At 41.4% G+C, this 21,763-nt stretch overlaps 1 protein-coding gene across 7 annotated transcripts; it reads right to left on the reverse strand.

Annotated features, from left to right (window-relative positions):
• Positions 1-1,110: 1,110 nt before the first annotated feature.
• LOC124653241 (zinc finger CCCH domain-containing protein 27-like) lies at positions 1,111-14,408 on the reverse strand. 7 transcript variants are annotated; one of them, XM_047192309.1, is made up of 8 exons: positions 14,279-14,408; positions 14,089-14,191; positions 11,057-11,161; positions 8,006-8,861; positions 6,218-7,351; positions 5,785-6,105; positions 3,626-4,103; positions 1,111-1,894 (listed from the first exon to the last, which is right to left on the reverse strand). In XM_047192309.1, exons 4-7 carry the CDS (start codon positions 8,840-8,842, stop codon positions 3,627-3,629), a joined length of 2,769 nt encoding a protein of 922 aa, XP_047048265.1. In that variant the 5' UTR covers positions 8,843-8,861; positions 11,057-11,161; positions 14,089-14,191; positions 14,279-14,408; the 3' UTR covers positions 1,111-1,894; position 3,626. The 7 variants fall into 7 exon arrangements, with proteins under 7 accessions (XP_047048265.1, XP_047048264.1, XP_047048266.1 ...); XM_047192308.1 differs by having other exon boundaries at positions 8,006-8,869; XM_047192310.1 differs by lacking the exon at positions 11,057-11,161.
• Positions 14,409-21,763: the final 7,355 nt, after the last annotated feature.

The following is a 21,763-nucleotide window of genomic DNA, read 5'->3' on the forward strand; positions in this document are numbered from 1 at the left end:
CCACAGGGTTTTAGGAGGAGTTTTTGGATTGCAATATACAGATGACAAATTGATCAAGGGGCTTGTATATAAGTGGGTCTCCCACATTGCAATGAGACAAGTATCATTTCGTTCATTCCATTGTGTCTCGAGAAATAAATATGTGATCAATTGTATTGGGAGGGATGCCTCCCAGGAGGTGTCTGTTGGGGAAGATGTGTCTCCCCAACACACCCTTCAACCTGTATATAAGTGGGTCTCCCACGTTGCAATCAAACAAGAGATTCATTTGGTCTATTTTGTGTGTCTATTCTCTCCATACCCTAACAAAAAAATTATTGAAAATGTGGGATTCCAAATAGTCGGTCTTATTCTAGACGTTGACCTCAAAATAAGTACACGAGAGTTGCAGTAATGGCTAACTTCTAGTCTAAACAAAATTCGAGTCTAAAAGTGACGGCTAAAGTGGGTATTTAAGGAGGAAAAGATGAGGGTTTTGGCGAGCTATAGGTAAGGTGGCCGAACCAAACACTAGAAGGTCTTTTCTCCTCAAATACAGACTCTAAAGAGTGGCTGCCTTAATTGTTACGAAAATGACATAGGCCTAGCCAAAAAATAAAGGTGACCCAACACCATATTAAGTTATGGACGAAATTTTGAAGTGTAATCTTGAATATTTTATCCAAGTCTTCAATCACAATTATGGTGCCTTCAAAGTTCTGAAATCTTCACTTGTGGTGTCCTCTTCAGTCCTCACATGTTTGCTGCCATCTTCACGCACGATCATGCTCCAATGCTTCTCCCTCCTATCCATGCTAGATAAAAGTAACAAATACATCTGATTTAGACAACATCATATTTTCAAGTATGCGAGGAATAGTTCCAACAAACGAAAGTATCTGATAGTTAAGTTGTTTGGATAGGTTCTTGTATTTGTATAGTTGTAGGTACAGTGATAGTTAAGTTGTTTGGATAGGTTCTTGTATTTGTATAGTTGTAGGTACAGTGGAGTGGATATATCGATAGATGGTGTCCTCATCACGTACTGTTTTCCTCAATACAGCAATATAAGGCCTATATACAACGGTGCATGCTTTAAAAAGAATTGGCATTGGATCGCAAGTGCCCACATAAATAACAAAATCTTGGCCAACCGATATTTAGTTCATACTCAGATTAAGTACCGGTGTACACACTCAAGGAGCAAGAGTGGTGGAATTTTGGCTTGATGGATAAATGAAGCTGTAAAAAAACAAAAAAGGCCCTACAGTAATGCAGACATGGTAGAAGATATACTAGCCAGGTTACAAAAATTGCATTGAAGGTGTCGACCCTATAGTTGGTTCAATATGCACAGGTAGCACAAGTTTAGGACAGGAAACCTAGAGAAATATGTCAATGGCGATCCACGTGGAGCTGATTTCAGCAAGAGAGTGCATGCAGGCCTATAGCTAGCGTTGTGCCAACTGCTTTTAGCAGGTTGCTGCTACTCGCAAGGTATGAACCGAGAATCTTACAACATTCAAACACAAGCTACATCTTCTCCATAAATTAAGAAATGGGCAACATGAACAGTCAGCAAAATGCCCGGTATACATTCACTTTGTAGTCTTTCCCTTAAAACAAGCTTCCCCCAGGATTAATTTTCAGAGCTTCTTTGTATGACTTGAGATGTGTAAGAGAGTTTTCCCCAGGATTAATGTACGGAATTGGTTCACGTACGACAAACTACGTCCAGTTTTGGTACGACGAATAAACGGCCGTTCGGATGGTTCGTGGGCTTGCAATCTACGGTGGCTGTTCCATGCCATACATGGATACATGTTTTATCGTACGTGTAGCAGCGCTCATTCATGTAATAGACAAGCCACCAAAACGAAGTGTCGGAATATCACCCAGATATTTGCTCCGTCACCTGCGAGAAAAAACAATATTTAGCGCCACAAGTTTTTACACAGTGAAAGCATTTTGCAGCCATCCACCGTAGTATTATATCGCAGGGCTAAAACAACAGAAAAAAATAGTTGATTAACTTTGACACACATACGATTACCCCAGAGACTGTTCACATAACCATGTCATGTATATCAGATTAGAGTCACTGTAGGACCATATTAGCACACCTATAGGACCTATCAGGAAGTAGTTTAAAGGACAATCTGCTTAGTACAAAAGAGCTAGAACACAGACCAACAGGACTAGATAGCCCTGAGACAACAACGAAGCTGGAAAAAATAGATGATAAAGAAGCAAAACTTGCAAGGCAATCAGCAATAGCATCCATGTTTAGGCTGACAGAGTTATAAGTTCACCTCTGAGGAGCTTGACTGCAATCTATTTGCCACAGCCCACACACAAGTGACCACATCACCCCACTACATACTAGCCATTGGTATGCCTAAGCTTTACAAGTCAAACCCAATATAAGAAGATTTATAATAATGCATACCACCAAATGCGAAAACCATCTAGTGTAGTATAGAACAAAATTACCAGTGTACAGGATAAAGATAATGGCAAGGTTCAAGAAAGCGTATTTAAGCGTACGCTTAAGCGCTGAGCGATAGCATAACGCTACGCTTTGGGCTGAAGCGGTGATTTAAGCGGTTTGGAAGCAACAAACCAGTTGTTTGCTTCTTTGAACTGAATTTACCTGTCATTTGAACCTGCTATTTGCTTGTTATGTGTATGTGTGATCGTTGATCACCTTATCAGACTTAGTTATATGATGTTTGATATTGTGCTAGCTTTAGTTGTGACTGATTTGATAGCTTTGTCAATTTGATATTTCAGTTTGAATTCATATGTGCTTGCTGGCTTGCTAATCATCATTCATATATTTTCTTCATATTTACACGTCAAATGTGTTGACTGCTGGGAAATAGGCAAAGTTCTGGCATTTTTTGAAAACGCTTAAGCTCGCTTAAGCGACGCTTAAGCGCAAAAAGCTCTAAGCGAGAGCCTATCGCTGCTTACGCTTTACGCTTTTTGGAACCTTGGATAATGGGCGAGCTAAACAATAGCTTAACAGGCCCAGTACATCTACTGTGCCAAGATTATAATATGAAAAAAAGTTCGGATTTATCGACCATCTAAGTTATAAACTGTTGGCTACTGGCGAAAAGTAAACTAGTCGCCAGTATGTAATAACCTGTGCGTTTACCAGTACAAGAAATCAGGACGGTCAACAACAAAAGCAGGTGTGAACTAATATGGTACAAATATCTACACCCAAAGATGTAACATATCATCCATGAGCTCAATTTACCAGAGTACTTCCACACTCCTTGTTTGTTGTTAGATTGTAAACATTTTGCTTGAAACCTTTTTTTATATAAATGTCCTACCTACCAAGCTTCCATGTCTTGTTTCCGAACAATGGACACTAACTTTTTAGGCTAGCTGATAGACAGCTGCTTACAAGCATTAAAACATATTTCCATATAAATAAATAAAAGCAGACGGAATTTCCCATAGTTGGTTTCAATTTGCATATTTATACACAATCTGAATTAGACGCCATGCCGCACATAAGAACCGTTCATTAGCGACTCAAAATTAGAAAGTTAGCTTCTAGAAATATTCCTGATGCTACAATAACATTGCTATGAACCATAACTCATTTTTAACAAAAAGTGTAGCATACCTCATTGTGGAACGTAAGGGTCTGTAAGGAGAGGATTCCTTGTGGAATCATTTTCAGGTGGGCACTCAACACTAGAAGATGATACCTTGGAAATCTCAACAGGAAATCTCTCTGAACTTTCTGCAGTTGGAATGGATTCACTATGAGGAATGACTGATGTACCAGATGTGACAATGCGTGAGATTTTCGCAGCAGGGCTTGGGGACTCGGCTGCCCCAACAAGACTTGATGTTTTCTGAAATCTTGATTGGTTATTTGAGCCAGGAGAAGCCGTCAACCACATAAATCGTAGCATATGCCCTTTACAAGATTTGCCAGTAATAAATGCTTTCTCAGCAGATTGTCGCGTTGTGTAGGTCACACAAGCTGAGCAACTCAGAGAAGGCAAGGTTGTATCATGGTTGTGGGCTTCAGTGTATTCTAGAACAACAGATGAGAGCTCCCCGAATGCTGCAAAATGATCTTTCAAGACAGATTCCTGTAAACAAAGTAGTCAAGGACATCAGAAGTCAAAAAACAGCTCGTATCAAGCACATCAACACAAAAGAAAACATGAACTATCAACCGAAGTTAGCATAAGGATACAGTGGTCTTTAATTTTTTTTCAATATCTAAATCGTCCATCTAAGTTACATGAACTATCAACCGAAGTAACTGTATTACGTGCATGGAGAAAGTTAAAATTTGTTTTGCTTGAACTTGAAAAGACAAGTTACATTATGTACTGACTATGATGGCATTGGTTTTACAGATGCAAAGCTGAGTAAGCATTATCTACTCTCAAGCTTTTAACTTCTCAGTTAACAACAATACATATGAAATACAGTTAACAGTTACATACATAAATGCATGCAAAATCCAACTACAAAAGAAACCACCATCATTCGAAAAACTGTGACTAGAAGATTATAAATTTACAAGAGAAACATGGTCCCAAAACTATTTTCAATACCATATAACCATGCTAACTGCAGTACGTTTTAGAGTGTGGCTATACAAATACAGAGCTACAAGATCCCATAGCCTAAGTACACCAGATTATCAGACCCTATATATAACTTTGGATCTTGCAGACATCTCTCAGAAGTCAGAAGCAGCAAATGGAAATGCATGAGCATGTTGCCCAAGCTTGCCTAGCGAGTTGGCCAATGTTGTAACGAAAAATGAACAAGAATGGACAAAGAGCCATTGGCATTTACAAAAAACAAGCAACCATCCAAACAAAGACCAAAATTTTGGTTATGGCTAAAGTACTAGTGGGCATATTTTGGCCTCCATCCCCATCCAAATAATACCCTGTCAGTCTGTCACTATTACCAAATATTCTCTTAGTGAAAAGTAGTCCCTCCGTCCCACAATATAAGATGTTTTGGCAAGCTGTCTTGCCAAACTTGCCAAAACGTCTTATATTGTGGGACGGAGGGAGTAGCATCATAAAACTGGAACCAAAAGGTCAAATGAATTACCACACCAAAGTAGCTACTTGTATTAAGCATCTTTGTAAAACAGAAGTGTATGAGATTTAGCCACAGAACAGTAAATAATAACAATCTCAAGCAAAGCTATAATGTTTAAAATGACGTGAGCTGAAATCAGAGGATCTTGCATTAAGAAGCAACAAATGTCAATGCAAACACTACACCAAGCATCCATCAAGGAATAGTGTTGCGATGCACTATGCATGCATGGTACTGTAATGCATGTGAAGCCCAGATGACAATAAATACCCTAGCACAGCGAAATAGAAGCTATCCATACCAAGTATTTTTCTTATAGAGTTGATGTGTGAGATTAGTCACAGAATAATACTAGCCCTGTGAATTTAGACAAATCTCCGACATTCTTTTATGGACGGAGGGAGTAATAGTAATCTTAAGCACAGATATCATTATCAATGAAAAATGTAATTAAACGCTGGTAACTGCTACTGTAAGATCCACTGTTGTGTGCCTGAATAAAGACTGAAACACATAAACTGCAGTTGCTTGACAGACCCAAACAACCTAATCTCAATACAGTGCAAGAGTGCTTCCATTAAATGGTAAAAGCAATAGAGGGTATCCCGCATATACATAAAATTTCGATGTTTGGTCTCTATTGTGAGAGGACAACATGGAACTGTGCTTATGGAAGGGCAGGAGGTTAGGTAATCGACTTACATTTGCAATTTCAGGTGGCAAAAGAGGAAGGATCCTAAACGACGTGGTGCGGTTGTCGAGCTTAAACCTATTCTGAGGTGGTGCTACCAGAGGAGATGTCTGCTTAACAGCTACAGCTGGTTTCTGTGTGGATGTTGGAGCATATTTTGGGGAAGATAAAGCCAAATCCCCAGAAATTTTCTTTTCCAGTGTACTAGCAACCTCTTGCAGCCCTTCTGTCCCAGTGTTCATGGACCTTATATCTACCACTTTCCCAGCAGCATTTGGCCCAACTTCTTTTCCACTAGTCTCTGTCTGTTTTACTGGATTTCCTGAATTTTTCTGCAGCAGTAAAAACAAGTACTTAATGAAAAGTTGGTTCAGCTAACAACATAGTTTATATAATTAACAAAGAAATAAATCCAAAGTATTGTCAAGGGAGAATAGTAAGTACTTGTTTCGCATATGCCTCTAACTGCTGGCGTAACTCAGCCCGCTTCTGAGCTAACATATCCTGTTTTTTACGGAGTTCTTCCAGGAGTTCCATACTTTCTTGCCTTTTGGGAGCAGGAGGTACTGATGTTATACTGTTTGCAGGCAACGTTTTAGGACCTACACCAGGACCTGATGCAGAAGATCCAGAACTGGCCCTTGGAGTTGTAGATTGAAGATCGTTTCCTCTGTTGGATGAAGATGGTTGAGCTAGAGCCGAATTTGTCAGCACAGGTTTTGTAGAGACTCTACCCTCTCCCTCCTCGGTAATCCTGTCCCTGTTAGCCCACCATAGCTTTATAAAACGGTTTCCCATCACAGCATCTGGAGCTTTTAGGGCAGCTTCTGCTTCTTCCCTTTTAGAGAACTGGACAAAAGCTTTCTCACTGTTAGCTGGAACATAGATATCTATTACTTGACCAAATTTTTGGAAGTGCGAAAGAAGGGCCTCCCATCTATTGCTTTCCTGCGGAATGCCATTCACATAAAGTGTGCGAGATGCTTTGTGAGGAGCTCTATTACTTTGCCGGCCCACATCTCCAAGCATTCTTGAATTAGATTGACCATTAGTATCCTTAGTAGAAGCCGGCTTTAATTGGATGGTGCTAGGAGCCATATCATCATAGTAGTCACTTCTTTTGTTTCCAGTGGCACTTGTCGAAGTAGTATTAGCTGTTTTACTAGGTCCTGATTTTTTCTTTGATGCTATTCTCCCCCAAACAGAAGACTTTGAATTCTGTGAACCATCAGCTGCAAAACCCTGGTTTGCATGCTCCCACCCTGCTTCATAGCTTGAGGTCTCAGCATTCCATACCCCATCATTAGTATGTGCAAAACCAGCACAGGATGCTTCAGGCTTTTCATTGTTCCACAGAGGCTGATCAGGATCATATACATCAGTGTTAACAACAGCTGAACCAGTGCTTCCATTTAGCTTTAATGCATCATCTGCCACACCAGATTTGATATCTTTCGCGGTAACAGCTTTACTGCCTCCTAGGTTTGTTAAGTTAACATGAGCAGTTACTGCCTCACTTTGGATTCCTAGTCCCGGAGCATTTGGAGCTGAGACTGGAAGATTGAACTGTGATAGACTCTGCAAAGTGTTTAAGAAACTATTCTATTAATTCATCAATATTTTGATCTAAGCACAAAAAAACTAACTAGTAGTACTTAACCACAAAAACATTGCCTCATATTACACAACACAATAAAACAAAGTTTTTTTTTAGAAAGAACAGCATAAGTTAGCTAAGTTCAATACAACCAGAAAAATAAAATACTCCAAGCAATTCTACAGCACATCATACTGAGATCTAAATCCTCCAAGAGTTCACAGTACTCATACTTGTGCATATAAGAACATTACAACAAAGTTAATAATTTAGAGAAATTACTTAAGCTAGATACGGTTAAATAACACCAGAACATAAAATGCTGCAGCACAGAGTCGAGGAAGAGTTACATCATAGTGGGGTCTGAATCCGCTGCTAGCTGACATTACTCAATTAGGATGTTGAACAGGGTACTGTAAAGAACGTTAATTGCAACTCATATTATCAATGATAAGAGCACTTAGAGAACACCTTTCAAGGTTACTTGTTATATTGGCACAACATAAGAGTAATCATGTGAAGTAACAGATCAACCTATTTGAATGCTGCGATTGAGCGTTCCGAGCAAGTAGAAGGATAGTACTAAAGTGCAAGAAAATGCAGAATATTATTTGAAGATCAGGAAACAGACTGACCTGCATATCTTCAACAACAATTCTATTTACTCCATGCTCCATGGGGCACATATCCCCTCTCAAGCAAAATCCACGCTCCTCGAAGTCTCTACAACGTTGACGAGGCATGCCAAGATCAACTAAAGGTGACATTGCAGGCTGAATAGGGCCCTGCATTCCATGTGGGTGAAATGGATCCAGCATTCCATTAGGCATTCCAGGCATAAACCCATGTGGACCCCATGAACCATTTTGAGCACTACCACTACTCGGCATTGGAGCACCCATAAATAAGCTAGGATGTGGAGGCGGTCCTTGTGACGCCATGTGTGATGCAAAATCCATCATGTCAAGTGTGTTAAATCTTGGGTCATGCTGAGTCCAGGGTGCACCATTCCGTCCTCTTCCCCGTGTCATAGGAGGGCGAGTGGCAGCCGAAGCTGAATGGAAAGATTGGTTCATTCTACCTCCCCGACTGTGAGCTCCTGGTCCAAGACGCCTCTTGAATTTTGGTATGAAGTCCTTCTGTGCTTCCCCACGTGAATCAGCTCCACCAAATGGCTGTCCATTACCAGAAATCATGGGCCTTCTTTTCAAAGGCCTCCCTGCAGCTTGCTCCTCAGTACTCTCACCAAAAGATTGAGGCATAGCCTCTTTTCTTCGGTGCTTGTGATTACGATCATCGTCGTCGTCGTCGCTAATTTCAAAGTTTTCGGTATCTGTAGCAGCTTCAGAATTTGTGGAATTACTTTCTTCCTTTGGTGAAGGAACTTCTATTTTGTCAGCATCCAGTCCTGGAGCTGTAGACTCTTTGTGCATCTTCAAGATTATAAAATCCGCAGAAAAGCAACTTTGCATCTAGATTTTATCCATTGCCCTGATGATCTTCAAGAAACACAAAGTTTAGAGCATTTCTACTGTAAATAGATAAGGCGGCAAAACATAAAACGAAGATGGACTATATCATATGAATGTAACACAAAGGAGTTCAGAATATCGAATTGTGAACAATAAAATATAGGAGTTCAGAATATCGAATTGTGAACAATAAAATATAGTGCTCAAACAACAGGAAGAGTGGCAACAAATTCCCCTATTCCCCTTTCAAATATCAGTACACAAAAAAAAAGGCTATATGACTCAACAAATTCAAAGCTCACTTTGACTAATAACAGGATTATATAAACAATGCCTAGTCCATGGAGCAAAGGGGGTATACTTACAGAATGTGAAACACATTTTATTTTACATTATCATCCCTATTTTTTTCTTGCACATCGTACACATCTAACAGCAAAACAGTGGAGAAGTAGGATTGAACTTCCTAATTTTGGTCATCAATATATTTGTAGGCCTCTAGAGTAGCACAAACAAAATGAAAAGCTTACATTTAGCCAAAAAATGACCTCATATTTTTTCATTTAAAACCAGAAATTTGACAGTAGGAAACACTATTGTAAATGAGACTAGGGTGGGAAAAGCTGAAAAAATACAACACAGAAGGCAATGTATTTGACAACAGAAACAGAAATTACTTTGACGTTCTTGTTTTGATTACGTCATTCTCCGAATCTCAGTTCAATGCAATCCAACTGATCCCAAATACCATCCAAATAAGAGCAATAGCATATTACTAATAAGGAATATTGAGCATACGATGAAACAGGTGATGTGCACACAGTGGTTACTCATTTCGGTTTCAACTATGATTGCACATAAAGTAGTAAAAGCCCACAACACACTGGACATCTTCACAAAATGGCGACCAACACACAAGCCTGGGTGACCCTAGAACATGGATTTCGCACCCTCAAATGAGACAGACACATAACATTTCACCATCATAGAGGATAAATAAAAGTTCGTAATCCCATAATACGGGTGCACAGACGACACAGACACATAACATTTCACCATCAGAGGATAAATAAAAGTTTGTAATCCCATAATACGGGTGCACAGACGACAAACAAACCTCAGGGCAGGGCAGCTAGGAAATGGGAAATTGGCAAACACATGTTTCGATGAACAGCTAGCAGCCTAACAACCTTGGGCAGGGCGGATCTAGATCATGTGCCGGGCGTGCACCGGCACACCCCAGAAATTGCAAAGGTCCCCTCCCTAGTGGGATTTAACTAAGAGAATCGATCTGTGGATGAAAACAACCTAGCTCATACCTCAAAAGCCAATGGCCGAAGACCGGGACGGCGTGAACGCGATGCCCCAGTGAGGATGGACGGGAACGGTGACACACGTGAGAGGCCGGAAGCAGGCGTGTGTGTACGGTGGATGGGGGCGTAGTTTGGGGGTGGGGGTGGGCGTCGGTGTGGGGTGGAGGCGTCGGCGGTGAAACCAAGGTATGGGCAGGGCGGCGGCTGTGGGACGGCGATGGTGGCGGCGACAACGACGGAGCGGCTCAGATCTTCGGTGAGAGTAGTGCCAGCCAACCCATGGTCGCAAGACTGTCAGACCCCAGTCAGTCTTACTGTCTACCTGAACCTGTTACTGTCAAGACTAACCCTAGATACCAGATTCATTTACTGTGCTTAGGATCAGGATCAGACTAACACGCAGATCATGGCATTTGTTGAACAAATTAACTACCTTCCGCTAAGATGGACAGGAAGTAACATGTTTCTTCAATTCAGATGCCAAGAATGGCAATGCAAATGCTATACAGATATCAGCAGACAACAAATATGTGAAATGTCTCTGCTCTACTCTTGCTCTTAGAGACTCATTGCATACTTACATTACCAGAAAGAGGACTACGCTGATCGTAAAACACCTTTAGACATTGAGGGTTCAACTTTCTGTGTAAAGCTTATTAGCAATTGAAGTCCCTAGTTCCCCATTCTCCTTCTACCTTGTGAACTCTCCAGTTCTCTTTCCGTCTTAGGCATTCAACTACCGAGGCTGGCTTATGTAATCCTACAAACAAGCGTGTGAGGACGTTCTGAATGATTACCGTGACATGATCCCTACCAGTACCAGGACACTCAAAAGGATGTTAGGTGGTCAATGCTTTCCATGAATGCACAAAATCCAATGGCATAAGCCATAGACTATTACCTGAACTCAGTGGCATCAGTCACCAACCAATAAACCCACTGATCAGCTGATCCAGCCCGATTTCTCGCGAGGAGTCTGGATCTTGAGGTTGATGTGTTGCAGAACCTGCAGATTAGAAACGGGTAGTGTTAGGGTTCAGTAACTTGGAAAGGAAACGCGAGAGAGAGGGAAAAGGAGGAGAGGCGGAGGGGAAACTCGCCTGCGTCGGAGAAGTCGCTAAGGTCGCCCGCCGCTCACCGGAGGCAGGTGTTCATTGGGCAGGCAGCAAGAAAAGCGCGGTGGGGAGGATCCCTGGCGAGTAGATACTGCGGGGAAGATGAGGAAGAAGAGATCCTTGGTTCACCGGTGGCGGCGGGCAGCGTCAACGGAGGCGGCGGGAAGCGTCACCGGCGGCGGCGGGCAGCGTCACCGGCGATCCGTGGCGACGAGTAGAGGGTGAGGTTTGACGAAGGGATGTCCGTTCGAGCGGAGGGGGGACGGGGCTTCGTCTCTGCGTGGTACATTTCCGGAAAAATGACGGGTTAGGGTCGGGAATTACCGTAAATCACCGTATCATTTGGATGAAATTATTAGCAAATGAAATGACCCTACAATTCCGTGACAGCCAAACAGAATATCGTTGGAATTGCCAAATGAGTTCCGCGATTCCCGTGCGAGTGCGAATTACCGTAGTAGAGTGGCTTGAATCAAATCGTTTGTCTAGAGAGGGTGTAGCGATAACCAAAGCTGACTGTACTAGAAACTTGAGATCCTGTATAGGCAACTGGCCTTAGAATAGTGTATTGAACTACAGGACAGGAACGACCCATAATCATTGGCGAAGAAGGCTTGGAAAAGGATAAAACATATTGAAGAGAAGCTTTCACAAAGGCCAATAGCCGATAGCTGATGTCACTAGCCTTAACTTCTTTATCTACTTGAAAGCTGATGAGAGTACGGCTTTCTTAAAGGAAGTGTCCGTCCCTATGATATTATATCATAGTAAAGAGCCCTTGGATTCGCCTTTTTCCGTAAGCCTAAAGGCAAGGGAAGCTCTTCGTCGAGCTTCTTATCCATTGAAAAAGACAGACTTCAACTTTAAGACTCAAACCTGCCCCTGGTAATTCGCACGGGAATCGCGGAACTCATTTGGCAATTCCAACGATATTCTGTTTGGCCGTCACGGAATTGTAGGGTCATTTCATTTGCTAATAATTTCATCCAAATGATATGGTGTGTTACGGGTAATTCCCGACCCTAACCCGTCATTTTTCCGGAAATGTACCACGCGGAGACGAGGCCCCGTCCCCCCCTCCGCTCGAACAGACATCCCTTCGTCAAACCTCACCCTCTACTCGCCGCCACGGATCGCCGGTGACGCTGCCCGCCGCCGCCGGTGAACCAAGGATCCCTTCTTCCTCATCTTCCCCGCAGTATCTACTCGCTAGGGATCCTCCCCACCACGCTTTTCATGCTGCCTGCCCGATGAACACCCGCCTCCGGTGAGCGGCGGACGACCTCAGCGACTTCTCCGACGCAGGCGAGTTTCCCCTCCGCCTCTCCTCCTTTTCCCTCTCTCTCGCGTTTCCTTTCCAAGTTACTGAACCCTAACCCTACCGTTTCTAATCTGCAGGTTCCGCAACACATCGACCTCAAGATCCAGACTCCTCGCGAGAAATCGGGCTGGATCAGCTGATCCGTGGGTTTATTGGTTGGTGACTGATTCCACTGGCTTATGCCATTGGATTTTGTGCATTCATGGAAAGCATTGGCCATCTAACATCCTTTTGAGTGTCCTGGTACGGTATGGATCATGTCACGGTAATCATTCAGAACGTCCTCACGCACTTGTTTGTAGGATTACATAAGCCCGCCTCGGTAGTTGAATGCCTAAGACGGAAAGAGAACTGGAGAGTTCACAAGGTAGAAGGAGAATGGGGAACTAGGGACTTGAATTGCTAATAAGCTTTACACAGAATAGCGGAACACGGACATCAACATGTGTGCCATCTAAGGCTCCAAGCCCATCGGGGAACCACCTCCATTTGTGATCCTCGGGTAGTTCAGTAGCAGGCAACTTGATGATTTCATGAGATAAGGAAAGAATGGCTCCTAACACCTCATTGAAATGTCTACTAATTGGCTCAAGTGTCAACCTATAGGTGCTACGGATCAACCTAAACTTCATGCCATGGCCAAGTAGAAGCAATACAATGATCACAGCCTCTTCAACGGTCACGTGAAAGGTGTCTTTGAGTCCAGCCCTTTCACGTAACATGGCACATAGGTCAAAGAAGGACCTTTTGGTAAACCTTAGAGTATCATAGCAATATAGATTTGGACCCAGGTAAATATTCCTAAGCATCTGCCTCCTAATTCTAGTTTCGGCCTCTTCCTCACTGAAATCACCAAGCTCAACTATCTTTCTCCTACATTACATATGTTGAGCTACTGCAACTATGGTAATAAAGAACCCAGCTGCTGCCCGCTTCCTTTTCTTGCTCTTCTCATGATATAACTCTAGTGGTAGATCAGCCATCTACAATAAGTATAGTACAGAACTAGTTGAGTGTAAAAATAAACCAAGTTAAGCCGCACCATCATTTAGCAGATATAGTGCTGCAGCAAACTATAAACTTCAGGCCAGGTTTAACAAGAAGCAACAATATATTAACATGCAGTAAAAAAAAAACCGACTAACAAGTTAAACACCAGTAACGTGGGAACATGTGTGCTGAAATTGATACAAAAGGACCTTATTTACACTAGTCGTGAGCTGATCAAACTAGCTGCTGCTAGCCTATCCTATCCTGACATTCTAGCGTGTTTATTCACTTGCTACTTGCTACTGGTAGCCTATCCTCACATTCTGGCGTGTTGCTTGACTTAGGAGCAGCGGTAGATACTTGACTTTGTGGGCATATGTTCACACTCCACTCTCTATCACATGGGCATCCGTATATGGTTTCCAGGAAAAAAGAAGTAGAACCAAGAAAAAAGAACTAGCTGCTCAGATAACTGTGGCATGAATAAATATTGAGAGGAGAGGCTACCTTGGAGATGGACAGGGGAAGGCTTGGCACTGATGGACAGAGACGGGGATGTGGAGTTGGGTAGAAGCTGAGGGGCACAGCGATTGGGAGCCGGTTGTGGTGGCTGCTAGGTTAAAAGAAAATACAGTATTAAATCAGAGAAAAAAGGAGAGATTGCGAGAAGAAGGGATGAGACGGGAGAGAAGATTACCTGGAGGCCGACAGGGAGACGGAGAGAAAACGCGGCTGCACGAGATTCCACGGCGAGATGGCGGCCGCCTGGATCTTGATCCGGAGAAGAGGAGAAGTGGAGGGAGGGAGGCGGCCAGGTGGAGGCAGCGAGGTGGAGGGAGGGAGGGAGGGAGACGGAGGCAGCGAGGCGGAGGGAGGGAGGCCGGCGAGGTGGAGGGATGGAGGCGGCGAGGCGGGATCGAGGAGGAGGCGGATGAGAACGGAGAGGAGGAGACGACAGCCAAGTTTCAGTTTCCGGGAGAATTGATTTTAACCCCCCCAGCTCGTGCGCATTTCATCTTAGCCCCCTTTATTTCCTTCTAGCCCCCCACTTCGGTTAGTTGCTGCTAATTCCTCCCTTCACCATTCTTACATGGTAAACACTTTGAATCCTAGTCCGATTGGAAACGAAAGATCGGACCTACCGACCGACGTCCATTTCTATTTGATCGAATGGCTCAGGATAGCTTCCCACGTCAATGAAAAAAACACCCATTAATCACACGTCAAGCTATCTCCATCCCGATTTTTGCAAGGACGTTTCTACACGGTGCTCTAGCACCGGATAGGCTACCACGGTGTCCCCCTGTCCGTACGGAATCTTTCCGAAAATAGAAAGTGAGCCCCACATTCGCTTTCCCCTGTCCAGCAATAAATGCACCGCAACAGACAAACAAGAGAAAAGAAACCGGATCAACGACCGATCAAAAAAGGACGGCGATCACGTGACATAAACTCCCATCCTCCCCAAGCTCCTTCGTCCCAGAACCAACCCTAGTTCGTCTTCCTCCTCCAGCCGCCGGGAGCCAAGAGCTCCATGGCTGTATAGCAGAGGACAAAAACAGGACAAAAACAACAGAAAAATACATCTATAGATCAGGAGGGAAAGCCTGTACAACACAACAACAGGCTTAACACCATCTTCTACCTCTGAAAGCTCTTCTACCTATCAGTTCTATACATCCGAATCTAACATCCAAAACCAGTAGCTCTTCCAAAACTAACATCCAAAACTAGTAGCTTTTCTACTTGTTGTTACTGGGTAACATGCACACCAGTAGTTTTTCCAGATCTAGAATTGAAATCACTGTTTTTTTCCTACATTCAGCAGTATATTTTCTACTTTTAATAATTGATGTTTGCAGTAGAAAGTATCACATAAACTACATGTTGCAGAAAAATGAACAATTGAACCACTACATATTCGAAATCCAAATTCTTTTTTTACTTGTTCTTACTGGGTAACATGCAAACCAGAAGGGTTCCCAGATTTGACTTGTAATCTCTGTTTTTTTCCTACATTTTCCAGTATCTTTTCTACTTTTAATTAACTGATGTTTGCAGTAGCATGTATAATATAAAGCACATGTTGTAGAAATATGAACAATTGAAGGACTATGTCAAACTGTGAGCAAGTTTTCCTACGTTCTAGTACTGGAAACTCATATGGCAGTACATTACCTAGTAAGATCAGTATAATCAATTCCAATAGCATGTAAAAAAAATAGCTTTGTCATGCTCTGATGCAAAACTGAATAGAGTGGATCACCAGATGCATCATATTAAGTTTTCATCAGATGCATCAGTACTTTCTCATGCTTAGTCAACTGCAGGTCCAGCAATGATGATCCATGCATGTAATTTTCAGGACATTGTAAAGAAAACGATGCACAAAATAACTACGCATGTAAGAACTAGTGATATAGAATGTCATGATGATGGAGCACTGCCTTCTCGCAGTAGTATCTAAGTAAGGCAAACTACTTTCTGTACTAGGTAGAGAATATACAGCAGCAACATGATCTTTACAGCTTCAAGCTTCAGATGCAGCATCAGAAGCATGTTTCACCTTGGTTCTAACACTTCTGCTTTAGCTTCTTGCATATAACCTGTAAGAACATCAAGTAGGAAGATTATGTTAGAATGCATGCAGTTTTGTAAGGTTCAGCTATACAAATTTTATTTCTTGATTAAGTACATCTTAAATTTGACACTATGTTCAGCAATTTACATGCCCCTCTGATACGTCTCAAACGTATCTATAATTTCTTATGTTCCATGCTACTTTTATGATGATACTCACATGTTTTATACACACTTTATATCATTATTATGCATTTTCCGGCACTAACTTATTGACGAGATGCCGAAGAGCCAGTTGCTGTTTTCTGCTGTTTTTGGTTTCAGAAATCCTACAAAGGAAATATTCTCGGAATTGGACGAAATCAACGCCAATGGTCTTATTTTTCCACGAAGCTTCCAGAAGACCGAAAGGGTTACGAAGTGGGGCGACGAGGCGCCGTACCCATAGGCCGGCGCGGCCAGAGGGGGCCCGCGCCGCCCTATGGGGTGGGCCCCTCGTCAGCCCTCTGACTCCACCCTTCCGGCTACTTAAAGCCTTCGTCGCGAAAACCCCAGTACCGAGAGCCACAATACGGTAAACCTTCCAGAGACGCCGCCGCCAATCCCATCTCGGGGGATTCAGGAGATCGCCTCCGGCACCCTGTCGGAGAGGGGAATCATCTCCCGGAGGTCTCTTCATCCCCATGATCGCCTCCGGATCGATGTGTGAGTAGTTCACCCCTGGACTATGGGTCCATAGCAGTAGCTAGATGGTTGTCTTCTCCTCATTGTGCTATCATGTTAGATCTTGTGAGCTGCCTATCATGATCAAGATCATCTATTTGTAATGCTACATGTTGTGTTTGTTGGGATCCGATGAATATGGAATACTATGTCAAGTTGATTATCAATCTATTATATGTGTTGTTTATGTTCTTGCATGCTCTCCGTTGCTAGTAGAGGCTCTGCCCAAGTTGATACTTGTAACTCCAAGAGGGAGTATTTATGCTCGATAGTGGGTTCATGCCTCCATTGAATCTGGGACGGTGACAGAAAGTTCTAAGGTTGTGGATGTGATGTTGCCACTAGGGATAAAACATCAATGCTTTGTCTAAGGATATTTGTGTTGATTACATTACACACCATACTTAATGCAATTGTCTGTTGTTTGCAACTTAATACTGGAAGGGGTTCGGATGATAACCTGAAGGTGGACTTTTTAGGCATAGATGCATGCTCGGATAGCGGTCTATGTACTTTGTCGTAATGCCCCGATTAAATCTCATAGTAGTCATCGTGATATATGTATGTGCATTGTTATGCCTTCTTTATTTGTCAATTGCCCAACCGTAATTGGTTCACCCAACATGCTATTTATCTTATGGGAGAGACACCACTAGTGAACTGTGGACCCCGGTCCATTCTTTACATCCGAAATACAATCTACCGCAATACTTGTTCTTTACTGTTCTTCGCAAACAAACATCATCTTCCACACTATACATTTAATCCTTTGTTTACAGCAAGCCGGTGAGATTGACAACCTCACTGTTACGTTGGGGCAAAGTAATTTGATTGTGTTGTGCAGGTTCCACGTTGGCGCCGGAATCCCTGGTGTTGCGTCGCACTACACTCTGTCACCAACGACCTTCACGTGATCCTTGACTCCTACTGGTTCGATAACCTTGGTTTCTTACTGAGGGAGAACTTGCTGATGTACGCATCACACCTTCCTCTTGGGGTTCCCAACGGACGTGTGTCTTGCACGCCATCAAGCAACTTTTTCTGGCGCCGTTGCCGGGGAGATCAAGACACGCTGCAAGGGGAGTCTCCCACATCCAATCTCTTTACTTTGTTTTTGTCTTGCTTTTACTTTATTTCATTTACTGCTTTGTTTGCTCTTATATCAAAAATACAAAAAAATTAGTTACTTGCATTTACTTTATTTAGTTTGCTTTATTTACTACTACTAAAATGAATACTCCTGAAAATACTAAGTTGTGTGACTTCACTAGCACAAATAATAATGATTTCCTATGCACACCTATTGCTCCACCTGCTACTACAGCAGAATTTTTTGAAATTAAACCTGCTTTACTAAATCTTGTTATGAGAGAGCAATTTTCTGGTGTTAATTCTGATGATGCTGCTGCCCATCTTAATAATTTTGTTGAACTTTGTGAAATAAAAAAGTATAAGGATGTAGATGGTGACATTATAAAATTAATATTGTTTCCTTTCTCCTTAAGAGGAAGAGCTAAAGATTGGTTGCTATCTTTGCTTAAGAATAGTATTGATTCATGGACTAAATGTAAAGATGCTTTTATTGGTAGATATTATCCTCCCGCTAAAATTATATCTTTGAGAAGTAGCATAATGAATTTTAAGCAATTGGATAATGAACATGTTGCTCAAGCATGGGAGAGAATGAAATCTTTGGTGAAGAATTGCCCTACCCATGGACTAACTACTTGGATGATCATCCAAACCTTTTATGCGGAATTGAATTTTTCTTCGTGGAACCTATTGGATTCAGGCTGCTGGAGGTACTTTTATGTCCATCACTTTGGGGGCGGCAACAAAGCTTCTTGATGATATGATGATAAATTACTCCGAATGGCACACGGAAAGAGCTCCACAAGGTAAGAAGGTAAATTCTGTTGAAGAAACTTCCTCCTTGAGTGATAAGATTGATGCTATTATGTCTATGCTTGTGAATGGTAGATCTAATGTTGATCCTAATAATGTTCCTTTAGCTTCATTGGTTGCTCAAGAAGAACATGTTGATGTGAACTTCATTGAAAGTAACAATTTCAACAACAATGCTTATAGGAATAATTCTGGTAACAACTATAGGCCATATCCTTCTGCTAATGGTAATGGTTATGGTAATTCTTATGGTAATTCTTACAACAATAATAGGAGTATACCCCCTGGTCTTGAAGCCATGCTTAAAGAATTTATTAGTACACAAACAGCTTTTAACAAATCTGTTGAAGAAAAGCTTGATAAAATTGATATTCTTGCTTCTAACGTTGATAGTCTTGCCTCTGATGTTGATCTTTTAAAATTGAAAGTTATGCCTAATGAAGATAAAGATATTAAGTCATTTGCTACATCAAACTCCATCCAAGTTCGAATTAATGAAAATATTAGATTGATGGCTGAATTGCATGCTAGGTGGGAAAGAGAAGAAAACGAAAAACTAGCTAAAGAGAATAACGTAGCTAAAGTTTGGACTATTACCACCAATAGTAATGATGATGTTTCACATGTTGCTACACCCCCTACTATCAATGGTAAAATAATTGGTGTTGGCAATGTTTCTACTCCTAGTGCAAAGCGTGCAAAATTGCTTGAAACTGCTAAAACTGCTGAAACTGTTTGTATAAAACTGCTGAAATTTTTCAAAAAATTGGGGACAATGATCTCATTGCTGTAGATCATAATGGTTTAGATTTTGATGATTGTCACATCTCTGAAGTTATAAAGTTCTTACAAAAACTTGCTAGAAATCCCAACGCTAGTGCTATAAATTTGGCCTTTACAAAACATATTACAAATGCTCTCATAAAAGCTAGAGAAGAGAAATTAAAACTTGAAACTTCTATTCCTAGGAAGTTAGAAGATGGTTGGGAGCCCATCATTAAGATGAGGGTCAATGATTTTGATTGTAATGCTTTATGTGATCTTGGTGCAAGTATTTTTGTTATGCCTAAGAAAATCTGTGATATGCTTGACTTGCCACCATTAAAAAATTGTTATTTGGATGTTAATCTCGCTGATCATTCTATAAAGAAACCTTTGGGGAGGATTGATAATGTTCGCATTATGGTTAACAATAACCTTGTCCCCGTTGATTTTGTTATCTTGGATATTGAATGCAATGCATCTTGTCCCATTATATTGGGAAGACCTTTTCTTCGAACTGTTGGTGCTACCATTGATATGAAGGAAGGTAATATTAAATATCAATTTCCTCTCAAGAAAGGTATGGAACACTTCCCTAGAAAGAGAATGAAGTTACCTTATGATTCTATTATTAGATCAAATTATGATGTTGATGCTTCATCTCTTGATAATACTTGATTCACACTTTCTGCGCCTAGCTGAAAGGCGTTAAAGAAAAGCGCTTATGGGAGACAACCCATTATTTTACTTCTGCACTTTTATTTTTATATTTGAGTCTTGGAAGTTGTTACTAATGTAGAAAACTCTCCTTATATTTATTTTATTGCATTGTTGTGCCAAGTAAAGTCTTTGATAGTAAAGTCAATACTAGATTTGGATTACTGCGCAGAAACAGATTTCTTACTGTCACGAAATTGAGCAGCCCCTTCTGTACGTAATTTAGAAAAATCTGCCAATTTACTTGCGTGATCCTCAGATATGTACGCAACTTTCATTAAATTTGGGCATTTTCATCTGAGCAAGTTAAGTGCCCCAGAAAAATTCGTCTTTACGGACTGCTCTGTTTTAACAGATTCTGCCTTTTATTTCGCATTGCCTATTTTGCTATGTTTGATGGATTTCTTTGTTCCATTAACTTTCAGTAGCTTTGTGCAATGTCCAGAAGTGTTAAGAATGATTATGTCACCTCTGAATATATGAATTTTCAATTATGCACTAACCCTCTAATGAGTTTGTTTTGAGTTTGGTGTGGAGGAAGTTTTCAAGGGTCAAGAGAGGAGGATGATACAATATGATCAAGAAGAGTGAAAAGTCTAAGCTTGGGGATGCCCCCGTGGTTCATCCCTGCATATTTTAAGAAGACTCAAGCATCTAAGCTTGGGGATGCCCAAGACATCCCTTCTTCATCTACAACTTATCAGGTCACCTCTAGTGAAACTATATTTTTATTCCGTCACATCTTATGTGCTTTACTTGGAGCGTCTGTATGTTTTTTTTTGTTTGAATAAAATCGGATCCTAGCATTCCTTGTTTGGGAGAGAGACACGCTCCGCTGTTGCATATGAACACATATGTTCTTAGCTTTACTTTTAATGTTCATGGCGAAGGTTGAAACTGCTTCGTTCATTGTTATATGGTTGGAAACAGAAAATGCTTCATGTGGTAAACGGTATAATGTCTTGAATAATTTGATACTTGGCAATTGTTTTGCTCATATAGACCATGTTTAATCTCTTGCATCATGTACTTTGTACCTATTAATGAAGAACTACATAGAGCTTGTTAAAATTTGGTTTGCATGATTGGTCTTTAGAGTCTAGATATTTTTACGGTTAAGGTGTTTGAACAACAAGGAGACGATGTAAAGTCTTATAATGCTTGCAATATGTTCATATGTAACTTTTTTTGTACCGTTTTATACTTGAGTTTGCTTCAAACAACCTTGCTAGCCTAAGCCTTGTATTGAGAGGAATTCTTCTCGTGCATCCAAATCCTTGAGCCAAAAACTATGCCATTTGTGTCCACCATACCTACCTACTACATGGTATTTCTCTGCCATTCCAAAGTAAATTACTTGAGTGCTACCTTTAAAATTCTATCCTTTGTCTTTGCAATATATAGCTCATGGGAAAATAGCCTTAAAAACTATTGTGGTGAAGAATATGTACTTATGTATCTTATTTCTTAATAAGTTGCTTGTTGAGCGGTGACA

The sequence above is a fragment of the Lolium rigidum genome, chromosome 5, assembly GCF_022539505.1.
Source record: "Lolium rigidum isolate FL_2022 chromosome 5, APGP_CSIRO_Lrig_0.1, whole genome shotgun sequence".
Taxonomy (NCBI): Eukaryota; Viridiplantae; Streptophyta; class Magnoliopsida; order Poales; family Poaceae; genus Lolium; species Lolium rigidum.

What these genes read in the sequence shown, in the direction of transcription:
- LOC124653241 (XM_047192310.1), bottom strand. Translation starts at nt 8,842, where the DNA reads ATGCAAAGTTGCTTTTCTGCGGATTTTATAATCTTGAAGATGCACAAA. An exon ending in TTGTTGTTGAAGATATGCAG is followed by an intron (nt 7,352 to 8,005) that starts GTCAGTCTGTTT and finishes AACACTTTGCAG; the next exon opens with AGTCTATCACAGTTCAATCT. An exon ending in TAGAGGCATATGCGAAACAA is followed by an intron (nt 6,106 to 6,217) that starts GTACTTACTATT and finishes TTACTGCTGCAG; the next exon opens with AAAAATTCAGGAAATCCAGT.